The 12568-nt window shown below is 44.3% G+C and overlaps 1 protein-coding gene across 2 annotated transcripts in view; it reads left to right on the forward strand.

Annotated features, from left to right (window-relative positions):
• FMO4 (flavin containing monooxygenase 4) overlaps positions 1-12568 on the forward strand; it is a 39865-nt gene that overhangs the window by 8889 nt on the left and 18408 nt on the right. For both annotated transcript variants that reach the window (XM_013970175.2, XM_005690637.3), the window contains exons 3-4: positions 1163-1351; positions 1976-2138. In XM_013970175.2, the coding sequence (XP_013825629.1) occupies positions 1163-1351; positions 1976-2138 (352 nt within the window). The remainder of the gene's footprint in view (positions 1-1162; positions 1352-1975; positions 2139-12568) is intronic.

Genomic DNA, 12568 nt, shown 5'->3' on the forward strand with positions numbered 1-12568 from the left:
GTTTTGTTTTTGGATGGCAAAGACCAAGATAAGAAGTTGAGGAGTCCAGGAGAAAACAGAGTCAGTGTGTGATGACCCCTTCATGAAAATTGAGATGAGACAGAGAGAGACATGGGTCTAAGAGGCTACTGTTGTAGCCACACATTCCGGGAAACAAACTCACTCAGAAGGACAATGCAATAGTGGAGTGCAGTTTATCACACTGGCAGGCCCGAGGCAGAGTCTCCTCTTAGCCAAGGACTGCGACCAGTTTTTGTGAAAACCTCATATACCCTAAGTGTCCGTGCCCAAACCCACCTCCCCAAATTCCCTGAAACTAGTCTGAACAAAGGAAAAGAAAGATACAATCAAAGTTAACCTGTGATTCATAAGCCTTAAGCCTAGGCAGTTAACAGTGGACAGTTATCAATAGGCCTGTGGTCATAGCCCAGTAAGCATAATAGAATGTATGATTCTATTCAGTTATACAGATAATTAGGGTATTCTTTTAGGCATGGAGAGTCTAGGTATGAGCCCTGGGAGTCTTCCATCCAGGGATCTGGTTTTCCAGTTGGTATGTCGTTTCCATAGATACTGGGCATATAGCTCAAGTCCACAGTCTGCCCCAAGATGGAGACCTGCCTTCGAGACGGAGCCTGTTCTGTTTCCTCCTTCAATATAAGTTGAAAGGGGTGGGGTGGGGGTGGGGGGTTGTTTTGAAAATTTGAGTCTTCAGTATTTTAAGTGTGGATGGGAAAGACGATAAAGAGAGAGTGGTTGAATATATACATATACAATAACTAGAAAACTTTGTGAGGCATTCCTTAAGCAAAGGCAAGAAGAAGAGGCTCAGAACCTGAGAGGAGGGAGTAATCATGGCAAGGGAAGGAGAAGATAAGCAAGATGGACCACGGGCCCATGTTCATGGATCTGTTTAAAGACAGTGTTAGTCCTGCAGAGCCCTGTTACATGTTGTTAGCTTCTTTGTAGTTTGATGAAGATATTATATTTAACAATTCCAACCCCACCAGTGATTTTTTATATCTATAGCAAGGGGATCCAATGCTAAATTTTCCAGAAACTCTTTGGAATGACATATGGAATGCTAGCTGCTGGTGATCGCTGTTCTCTTCCTCCTAGCCCCCTCAGCCCACTCCATCAAGTTTCCTGTGCTTTTACACAGGAAACTTCTAAAGATGGGATGACTAGGGTCTACAAGTCACTAGTGACGAATGTCTGCAAAGAAATGTCATGTTACAGCGACTTCCCTTTCCAAGAAGATTATCCTAATTTCATGAACCAAGAAAAATTTTGGAACTACCTCAAAGAGTTTGCTGAGCACTTTGACCTTCTGAAATACATTCAATTTAAGGTAAGATGGCTTGGGTTATGGAAGGTTAATGAATAGGGGCTGGCCCATTCACCAATATAATTGAAATGGGATGCCTAAGAAAACTTCTTCCTAATTTTCTCTCTCTACGAATAAGGCAGATAATAATCCTGCTGTTCATGTTTTACTGAAGTCACTAAAATACTGAATTTCCTGGTTCCTTTTCTAAATCCAAAGTCTCATTCAGGATGAAATTTAGAATTTTTTTCAAAGGAAAGGAAAACTGGATTTTGTTCATGAAACCCATTGGAAAGAAATAACTAGAAGTCTGAACCACAGAATTTATAATGGATCAAAACTCATTTTCCTAAATTTTTCCAACATTCAGTATTTTAACTCATCTTCTTCTCACCAGAAATAAAAACTGAATGTTTCTTCCTTGCAGTGAAGTCATTCAGATGTTTTGGGTCCTAATCTTTATGACCACTTTTGAGACTTTGCACAAGTTATTTAACTTCTCTAGGGAGAAGATAAACCAATATTGAAAGGCCTTCTAACATGAGACTCACTTGACCCACTTGAAATAACAAACATGGTTACCATACAGTCATTGCATGAAGTCCCAAGAGGACTGGTGGAAAACAAGTGTCTGTCTTTTGCTTTCAGACCACCGTGTGCAGCATAACAAAGCGTCCTGACTTCTCTGAAACTGGTCAATGGGATGTTGTCACAGAGACAGAGGGGAGGCAGGACAGAGCTGTCTTTGATGCTGTCATGGTTTGCACTGGACATTTCCTGAATCCCCGTTTACCTCTGGAGTCATTTCCTGGTGAGTCATTTCTACTTGAAACCATGCCTGCTCTTCCAGGTTCTACTAGAAGTTGCTGATTTGTAATTGGAAATATTTTCTCGTGATTCTAGACAACTTTATGTCCACCCTCAGAAATAATATGTACCAAATAACTTTGAAAGGCTGAAGTACTATACAGGTGTCAGGGTTTATTATGTACTTATAAATATAAATGCTGATGTTATCATTTAAGTTTTATCATGCCTGTCTGATTCAAGTTTAGTGATCACATAGGGCTCAAAACCATCAGATCTGTCATGAAAAAGGATAGGCTTTGAATTTTATCATTAAATTACAGGTCATTTGAATCAGAAGTGAACTGAAATTCAATAACTTAAAGGAAGTGACAGTATAAGGAAATTTGACAGAATTTTTTTAAGGAACTAGCCCAGAAATTATACATATAAAGAAATATTGTCACCCTTCAAGGTAGTCATTTCAGACTTCCCAAGTGGTCCAGTGGTTGGGAATCTGCCTGCCAAAGCAGGGGAGTGGATTTGATCCCCGCTCCAGGAATATCCCATGTGCTGCGGGGCAGCTAAAAGCCCACACACCACAACTACTGAAGCCCAGTAGTTGCATCTAGAGCCCAGGTTCCACAACAAGTGAAGCCACTGCAATGAGAAGCCTGCGCACTGCATCCAGATAGTAGCCACTCTCACCGCAACCAGAGAAAGCCCACCTGCAGCAATGAAGATCCAGCACGGCCAAAAATAAAATTAATTAATTTTTTAAAAAAATCATCACAATAAGAATCCATCCACCTCCTAAACTATCCACACAAAGCAGTTTTAGAAATTCCCCTTTGTAAATGCTTTTGATTCAATAGCACATTCTTTTTAATATACTCACAATTGGCAAAACTCCATCGTTTGAGGTCAAATGAGGATTACTAAAATGTAGCAAAGCTACTCTTCTTCTGTTACTTATAAGTGGCCCTAAAGGCAGTGGAGTATGAATTTTTGAAACTTCTCTGAGGAATGAAAAGAACTTTCAAAAAAGGAAGATGTAAAGAACAAAGTCTGCAAGCCTTAGCCAATAAAATGTTAAATAAATCTGATGAACATAATCTCAAATTAACAAGATATTCTATTTTTCAAATGTGTTAGGGATCGAGGGAGACTTCAATATATAATTTTGCAGTGAAGCAATGTTGTAAATAGTGGGCCAGCTTCAGGCTTGCTGTTAATCTAGGGGCTCAACAGACAATCACCTGGTACTAAAGGAATATCTAACTGCTGACTCATAACAATGTTTCTATGGGGAAAACTTTAATCAGAGAGGTAGGGGAGGAATTATCGTAATAGAAATATTGAGGTCCACCTCTGCTGCTGCTGCTGCTGCCAAGTCGCTTCAGTCGTGTCCGACTCTGTGCAACCCCATAGACGGCAGCCCACCAGGCTCCCCTGTCCCTGGGATTCTCCAGGCAAGAGTACTGGAGTGGGGTGCCATTGCCTTCTCCAATACATGAAGGTGAAAAGTGAAAGTGAAGTCGCTCAGTTGTGTCTGACTCTTAGCGGCCCCATGGACTGCAGCCCACCAGGCTCCTCTGTCCATGGATTTTCCAGGCAAGAGTACTGGAGTGGGGTGCCATTGCCTTCTCTGAGGTCCCCCTCTATTTTGCCCTAAAACCCAGATATTGGTGAAGGAAGAAACTCACACATACAGATTTTAGAGACTTGTCCTGAGAGGGGTTTTGGTTTATGTCCAGACTTTGGAAGAGTCTGTTACATGGAACAGCAGGACAGATAATCCCAATTTCCTCCATGTTTCCAGAGTGAGGTACCTTGGTAAGTGGATATGGTGTAAGGTTTCTGGGAAGTTCCGGTTTGCTGAGTCAGATACAACTCAACGACCAAACAATAACAGCAATGGTTCCCTGCAGACAATGGCCCTGGATAAGTAGCATTTAGCATGATGGTTATGAACAAAGTTCTGGATCCAGACTGTGGTGCTATTTGCATAATCTTGGATAAACATAACCTGCCTAAGCCTCAGCAAAGTGGAAATACAAATTCCCATTTCAGAATATTGATGAGGATTAAATGTGAAATACTATGAAATATAGCCCCAAAGGAAAAAATAACCCAAAATATTGCACCTAGTTGGTGAATGGCAGGCAGAAACAGAATGTAAATCTGTTTCCTGTATGCAGATTCTATGATTTGACACTGATACAACAGGGCCTCTTCATACCTGGGCTAGACCAATACAACAATGAGACCCTAAAATCTAATAAATAATTTTGGCTCCTTCTTGGGTCCTTCAAAACATTATATGACAAACATGATTGTTTCCCAGAACATTGGCTTGCTTTATTACTGTTGTTGCTCTTGTTTTAGATATCTTAAAATACCAAGGGGGAAAAAGGGGGTGGGATGAACTGGGAGATTGAAATTGACATATATATACTATTGATACTATATACTAAATAGATAACTAATGAGAACCTACTGCATAGCTCAGGGAACTCTCCTCTTACTGTGTGCTCTGTCGTGACTTAAATGGGAAGGAAATCCAAAAAGGAGGGGTATATGTATGTGTATAGTTGATTTGGGCTTCCCAGGTGACACCAGTGGTAAAGAACCCGCCTGCCAATGCAGGAGACGTAAGAGACATGGGTTCTATCCCTGGGTCAGGAAGATCCCCGGAGGAAGGCATGGCAACCCACTCCAGTATTCTTGCCTGGGAAGTTCCACGGACTGAGGAGCCTGGCAGGCTACAGTTCATGGGACAACTGAGTGACTTTCACATGACATGACATAGCTGATTCACTGCTGTAAGGTAGAAGCTAACAACATTGTAAAGCAACTATACTCCAATAAAAAGTTTTATAAAACAAAATTTAAAAATAAAACAGTATAATACAGAGCCTACAATAAACTCTCTGTAAACAACAGCTACTACTGTTATGAATCATGTCCTTTTTGGTAAGTTATTATCCACTATCTGAAAACTGCTTGAAAGAAACATATGATTCCCCAGATTAAGAAGTGTTTCTCCTTCTTAGTTAAGCTATAACCCTGACCTCAGTTATAACCTCAGAGAGCTGGACCCTCCCAGAGCCCACACAGGAATCACAGGACAGGGAGCACAAAGTCCAGCTCTGCAGGTCACCTCTCATCATTCTTCTCTCTCTCCCACTCAGAAGTTGTGTAAGAGTGACTCTTTAAACACATCAGTTGTAATCATTAGTTACAGATTAATGATCACAAATGCCTAGTTATATTTAATCAAGTATTAACAAATGTCATTGAACTTTGTCAGCGGTGTACATGGACTTCAAATGCCTGGTCTTCCTTCTCCTAAGGTAGCCGCTAAGCATTTTCCAACACATAACATTAGGGTGATAAGTATAAGATGAATAAACCACAGCAGCAAAGTACTCCAGAGATATTTGGTGACAAGGCAAACCAAGCCTTATACCCCTCAGCAGAACCCCTTTTTCTGAATTAGTTGTTTTGATTTACCAAATAGATTCCTTTGAAGGGAAGGGCATTGCATTATTGACATAATCATTGATTTAGAATTACCTGTGCATTCTACACTTTTTCTTGGGTGCCCTACTCAAGTAGACAGTTATGGAGAATCTATTATTTGAAAAGCATTGTGTTAGATACATACAAAATCTATGAACCAAGGTCAAGCCTTCAGCAAGCTTCTCTCCAGCCAAACCCCAGTAAATGGCTTGAAGCCCCACTCTCTAATGTGTTTGAGGCACAGGCTTTTCCCTCTTCTTGAAACTCTCTAGTGCTTCCCTTTTCAAATTCCTAATCATCTTTCTAATGGCATTCTTTGGGAAAAAAAATTCACCTCCTCCAGGATGCCTGCCCTGGTTCAGTCCAGGCTGATGCCCCATGGGAGCCATTGTAACACCTCTTGTTCTGTGAAGCAGTATAGAAGCATTCTTGTCAGCTGAGCCCCAGGGGCAGATGACCTGACTTCTCCAGGCACTGCTACTTACTGTATGGCCTTGGGCAAGTTGCTTAACCTCTCTGTGTCATTTTCTCAGCATTAGTAAAACTGAATCATAATATTGTTCACTTTGTAGGGTTGTTGTGAGGTTTAAATTAATTAACATATATAAAGTCCTTAGCAGAGTGTCTGGGACTTGCTAGTAAGGGCTGAATAAATACTAGTTATCTATTGTCTATTTACCTATTTCTTGCCCAAGGATGAACTCCTTGAGCTTAGAGACTGCCTTTTATCCTCACATCTCCTAAGCCTAAAACAGGAAACAGTGCCTTGAGTTGTACAATGTTGAAAGTAAAGGTCATGTAAGGTAGTTATTAACCAATTGTGTTTTGTCTTGTAACGTGCCTGCAGGACTCATCTGTGGGGCTTGTCCTTATCCTGCCCTTGGTTGCAATTGCAGGCTATTCCCACCAATTTTCTCCTCACTCTCAAATAATAAAAAGTCCTCTGTCATCTTTTTTTTTTTTTATTTTTATTTTTTGTCTTTGCCACATAGCATGCAGAATCTTAGTTCCTTAACCAGGGACAGGGATCAAACCCATGCCCCGTGTAGTGAAAGCAGAGTCCTAACCACTGGACCTCCAGGGAATTCCCCCAACTTCTCATTTTTATAACTGAAATATTCTATGTTGTGTAATAATAAAAACTTGCAGTTACCTGTAATGGTGAGGTTTCTCCCCTTCCTCAGCCGGTGCCTGCTTTGTGCTGACTGTGGCCGTGGGAAAGAGATGGTGTGCTTGCCTACTCTCTTCCTTTGACTTCCTCTCTGTTCCTCTCTGACTCTCTTCCTCCTGCAAGTGCTTTGCCCACCTGCTCCAGTCTCTGGCACTTCCAGAATTGAAGTCAGGGGAAGGACATGAAGAAGCACAGGGGCAGGAAAGTTCTTTATTGACTGGCACCAATGAGGTGCTAGTTCTCTCAGCCCTCGGGGGTGTTTAAGATCCATGCTTTGCGGGATTCTCTCCAAGGCTCTGCTCCAGAGACTAGCCAGCCCCACTACTAAGGATCTCTCAGTGCAGCCCCTGTTAATAGACCAAGCACTCTGGGGCTGCCCAGTTGACAAGTCCTTCAATCCTAGCTTCTCCCCAGGTCATCTCCATACAAACTAGGTTAAGGTCTCATTGTCAGTCCAGATGGCTACCATGTGCAAAGTCCCTTTAAACTGCCATCACACAGGCTCTCTCCTACATAACTTTCATCTGGTCCACATGAAACATGCATTCCACACTGTCAGCATTTAAAAGAAAAACTTGTTACCAGTACAGCAAGTTTTTCCACCACCCCTTGCAGGCAATTGCTGTCACGACCTGTCAAGCATGGGCCACACACCAGTCTCTGTGCTCCATAGATTCCAAGGGTCGAGGTCATACCGGGGTCTCCCGGAAGCCCCTCAAATCTGGCTTCATGTCAAGGGGACCGAAAATGCAACAGCACTTTAAATCCTTTCCTGAAAGTCTCCTGTTTCCAACCTCTGGCCACTTCAACTCAATCCTTGAAAGTGAGTAAGGGGCTAAGGATGACAGAACTGGTCTGCATACACCTGTGCAAATTCTGCCTAGCTGGTTTAGCAGGGCCCTAGAAATGTGGCAACTATTGCATTTTGTTTTCAGCTTTGGGGTCCTCAGCAGGCAAAGACTCCCAATTAAAATACTGTGTTTTATATAGTAGCTCTTCAATAAATGTAATTGAGTAAATGAATGAATCAGTGACTGGAGAATGATAAGGTGAGACAGTCTTATCTTTTTACATGAAAATTGCAAAAGTACTTGAAGTATTAGGGTGAGAGGCTGAGGAGTCCTCTAAAGTGCAGAGCCCCCCTTTCTGATTCTTTGTCATCTCACCAATCAGTGGGTCTGAAGGTCACTGGCCCCATGGCTCTTATTCCCTCTGCCACCTCTCATAATTTCCATTGCTGCATCTGTGACCACTGACTCTTTCTAACTGGTCCCCAAAAAGGGTCCTCCTGCCTGGTGTTGCTTGGAGCCTAGAGACCAAATTCGGTTCAGAAGCACAGAAGGCTTTACTCTTTGATTGCAGAATGGAAAGGAGTGCAATCTGGCTGTAGAGAATAGCTCTCCAGGAACAATCGATCGTGGGCGGGGCTGCTTTGTAGAGTTCTGTAGTGGGGATGGGGTGGAGTTCTCGCCAGACAGGTACCGGCGTGATGTTCACGCTCCAGCTCCAGATTGCAGGGAGCAGCAACACTTCTGCACGAGGCCCACCACCGCCAACATTTTGAATTCAGTGATGTGCATATGTTTCTGCATACACCCCGGCGCTGAGGAATCTGCACAGTTTAGGAGTGTGTTAGTCGCTCACTCATGTCCAACTCTGTGTGACCCCCTGGACTGTAGCCTACCAGGCTCCTCTGGCCATGGGATTCTCCAGGCAAGAATACTGGAGTGGGGTACCATGCCCTCCTCCAGGAGATCTTCCAGACCCAGCGGTCTCCCACATTGCAGGCAGATTCTTTACCATCTGAGCCACTGGGGAAACCCTTTTCATACTAGGAGCTCAGGTCTAAAGGGCCAGGTTTGAGGCCTCTGCATGTGGCACCCTGTGAGCAAGTGACACTAGACTAAGCATAAAGGAGAAGAAAACAAGATTAGACTTTATCACCCAGAATGGGCTCTGCCCACCACACATCCCTCCTCTGTCTTTTGTCCTGTTCTTCCCCTGAGGTATTAGAGGCTCAGGTCTGTCTTCTGTGATTGCTTCCTATTAATTCCAGGCATCCTCACAACCCCGAGTAAAGGACCAGAGCTTCTTCCCAGCTGCCTTTAGATGTGTTGATGGTCACCAGGCCTGAACCCTAACTGTTCGTATCACTGAGCAACAATTTGTCTAACCTTTTGGAGACAGAGGACACCAGACAATTTAACGTACATGGCCCAAGTATTAGCAAGAGCAAATTTTTCCTAATAATGCAAGTGTCTAGGTCTTTTGCCTGTAGGCAAGCATCCCCCAATGTGGAGGCTCGTTGCTGTGGCCTCAGCTTTCCTGGCCATAGTTTGCTGTTTTCCGGAAGAGAAGCTTCAGGTCAGAGAGAGGTTCAATTGAGTAGGCTGGGGGCGGGGTGGGGAGGGGGGGGGTCTGTTGCCCCGGGGTGTCCTTCCACAGGTTGGGGCTCGGGAACCTCTTCACTCAAGGGTGATGTGCCCACGGGGTGGTCCCCTGCAACTTCAGGGCAGAGTGTGGGTGTTAGGATCACCAAGTGGGGTCTCTTCCACTTAGGACTGAGCTGGTCTTGCAGGCTGCTGGTTTTCCAGGTTTTTAGGTGCACCCAGTCTCTTAACCAGAATGGGTAGAGAGCCAGGTCGGTGGGTGGGGTAATCACCTGGTTACCTACCTGGAGGGCATACTAGAGTTGTTCCATTTCAAGTTAAGGTTTCCCTTCTTTGGGGCTGGGGCAGGGGTGGGGGCGGTGGTGGCGGGTACTGGGTGGGTCTACCACACTTGAGTTCAAATGCACTTAACTCTAACTTACCCTTGGGGCTAACCACATAGGGAGTGGGCAATTGGAAGCTACCGAATCCAGTTTTCTTGAGCTTCCTGACACAGCTTGGCTAAGGTCCATTTCAAGCTCTGTTTAGATCTTTCTACTCTCTCCAACAATTAAGGCCTCCAAGCTAAAAGCAGGATCTGCCCATGGCACTCATTATCCCTTTCATCATTTGAGACACAAGAACCCTGGGAGCCCAAACCTAGGAATTATTTCTGTTAATAACGCTTCTGTGTGTGTATGCTCAGTTGCTCAGTCATGTCTGACTCTTTGCAGGCCCAGGGACTGAAGCCCACCAGGCTCTTCTGTCCATGGAATTTTCCAGATAAGAATACTGGAGCAGGTTGCCATTTCCAACTCCAGGGGACCTTCCTGACCCAGTGACTGAACCCACGTCTCTTGCCTCCTGCATTGGCAGGCGGATTCTTTACCACTAGTGCCACCTAGGGAGCCCTAATAATGCTTCTATCCACCCAGAAAAAGAGGCTACTCGCACCAAGAGATAGCTGAAACTGCTGGGTACTCTCGCCATGACAGTGAAATCAGCCCCCCGGTCTTCCCCAGGACATGTTCCTCGGGTCTGAACAGGCCTGATCTGGGGACCTCTGAGGGGTCTGGTGTTGGGGTTGTTCATTGTGCAGATGGGGCAGGTCTCAACTATCTGACTGATTATACTTCTCGTGCCAGAAGTGACCATGAACCCAGAGAACCAATTATATACCCGGGGTGAGTTCCTTGATGAGCCCCCTGATGGTTTGAGAAGCTGCAGTTTGGGAAAAGAACTATTGCCTGTGTTCACTACCTGCCAGCCACGGCCTCCTAGATCTCTAGTGAATCCCCATTTCCAGGTGCGTCTAATTCTTCCTTGGTGCAGACTGAGGAATAACTGGATGGATCTGGCCTTTGAGGAATGGGGACGTGGGGGAATAGTTGCCAGCTTATTGGTTCTGGGTCCGCACTTTGGGCACTTGCACTCGTCTTGTTGTTTCCCTTTATTACCTCTGCATTCTTCTCTTGGTGACCTCTACAGTGAGTCACTGCCATGTTTTTTGGAAGCTACACTGCTTCAATATGCTTAAGCCATTTTCACCTGTTTATTCTCTGCAGCAGACATGCCTCTTTCCTTCCAAATAGCCCCATGTGTGTAGGATGGCATACACATCCTGGGATTCTGTGTGAACATCAAAGATCTTCCCCATCCCAAAGGCTCCAGCAAGGCCTTTTTGACAGAAGTCCCTGGGGGTAGGCTTCTCACCTCTAAGACATAGGCCTGGGAGGTCTCTGCCTATCCTGCCAGGCTTTTTCCTTCTCTCATAAAACTGCTCCTGTCCATGAATCATTCCTCTTTGGCATGTGGGAGAGGCTCATTTCCTGGGTCGGGGCAACTGGAATAGATCATCTATGGCTTCTGTGTAATAATGCTCCAGGGCCCTGTTTCTGTGGGTAGCAGGGTAGCAGGATTTAGCCTGTCAGTTTCTTATGGTAACTACTGGATTGTCTAAAAGCATAGCCTGAACTTGAATTGACTTTCTGGGGACTAGCCAAAGTCTAAATCTGGTATGGAGTTCATATAGTGATCAGCTGACCAAATGTTAACTTTTCAGCTTCCTTTAGCCAGGTTATAGTAGCTGCTGCTGCTGGGAGGCAAGGAAGCCACCTCTTAGCAGTTTGATCTAATTGTTTAGAGATATAAGCAACCACCTGAGTAAGGGGTCCCCAGTTTTTGAGCAAATACCCCAAAGATGATTCCCTTTATCTTATGAATGTAAAGGTCAAAAGAGTTTAGCTAAATTTTAGAGAGCCAGAACAGGGGCGTAAAGTAATTACATTTTCAGTTCTTGAAAGATCTTTTCACATTCTGAATTGCATTCAAAAAAAATCATCCTTTCTTTTTAATTTTTCATAGAGTCCCAGCTATTAGACCAAAGTTAGGAATCCAGACGTGGCAAAACCCAGCCATCCCCGGACAAACCCCTAAGCTATCTTCTAGTTTTAGGAGGGACGAGGCTGCCAATGCTTTCTACACTTCTCTTACCTTCTGTAGGAATGAAGCCTAGGGGTCACCCTAGTGTGTGGTATTTGAGCCTTTTTCTTGGATACCTTATATTCTTTATCCCCCAGGTGGTTCAAGGCGGTTACAGTATTTTTTATCAAAGGCCTCCTCAGTAGGGCTGACAATCAGAATTTTGTCTACATTGGAGGAGTGTTGGTGTAGATCTTTTAGGTCTTTAGTTAAAGTCTATCCAAAGATGGTGGAGGAATTTTTGACCCTTTAAGGCAGGACTGCCCAGCAGTATTATTGTTTTCAATACATGTAAAGCATCTTTTAAATCTGATACAGAATTCCAGGTCCCAGGGGACAGTAGAGTAACCAGCAGTGTGTAGTATTAAAGACTCAGTTCAGTTCAGTTCAGTTCAGTCACTCAGTCGTGTCCAACTCTTTGTGACCCCGTGAATCACAGCACACCAGGCCTCCCTGTCCATCACCAACTCCCGGAGTTCACTCAAACTCACATCCATCATTTTGGTGATACCATCCAGCCATCTCATCCTCTGTCGTCCCCTTCTCCTCCTGCCCCCAATCCCTCCCAGCATCAGAGTCTTTTCCAATGAGTCAACTCTTCACATGAGGTGGTCAAAGTACTGGAATTTCAGCTTCAGCATCACTCCTTCCAAAGAACACCCAGGACTGATATCCTTTAGAATGGACTGGTTGGATCTCCTTGCAGTCCAAGGGACTCTCAAGAGTCTTCTCCAACACCACAGTTCAAAAGCATCAATTCTTTGGCGCTCAGCTTTCTTCACAGTAGATGTATATCCTTGGTGGCTTCACTGATTGCCCTGAGGTCCTGTACCATATGTTATTTCCCATTGGGTGTCTTTAGGAGGAGAATGGAGGTATTATATGCTGCTAGGCATGTTCTAATAAGGC

Source organism: Capra hircus, chromosome 16, assembly GCF_001704415.2.
Source record: "Capra hircus breed San Clemente chromosome 16, ASM170441v1, whole genome shotgun sequence".
Taxonomy (NCBI): Eukaryota; Metazoa; Chordata; class Mammalia; order Artiodactyla; family Bovidae; genus Capra; species Capra hircus.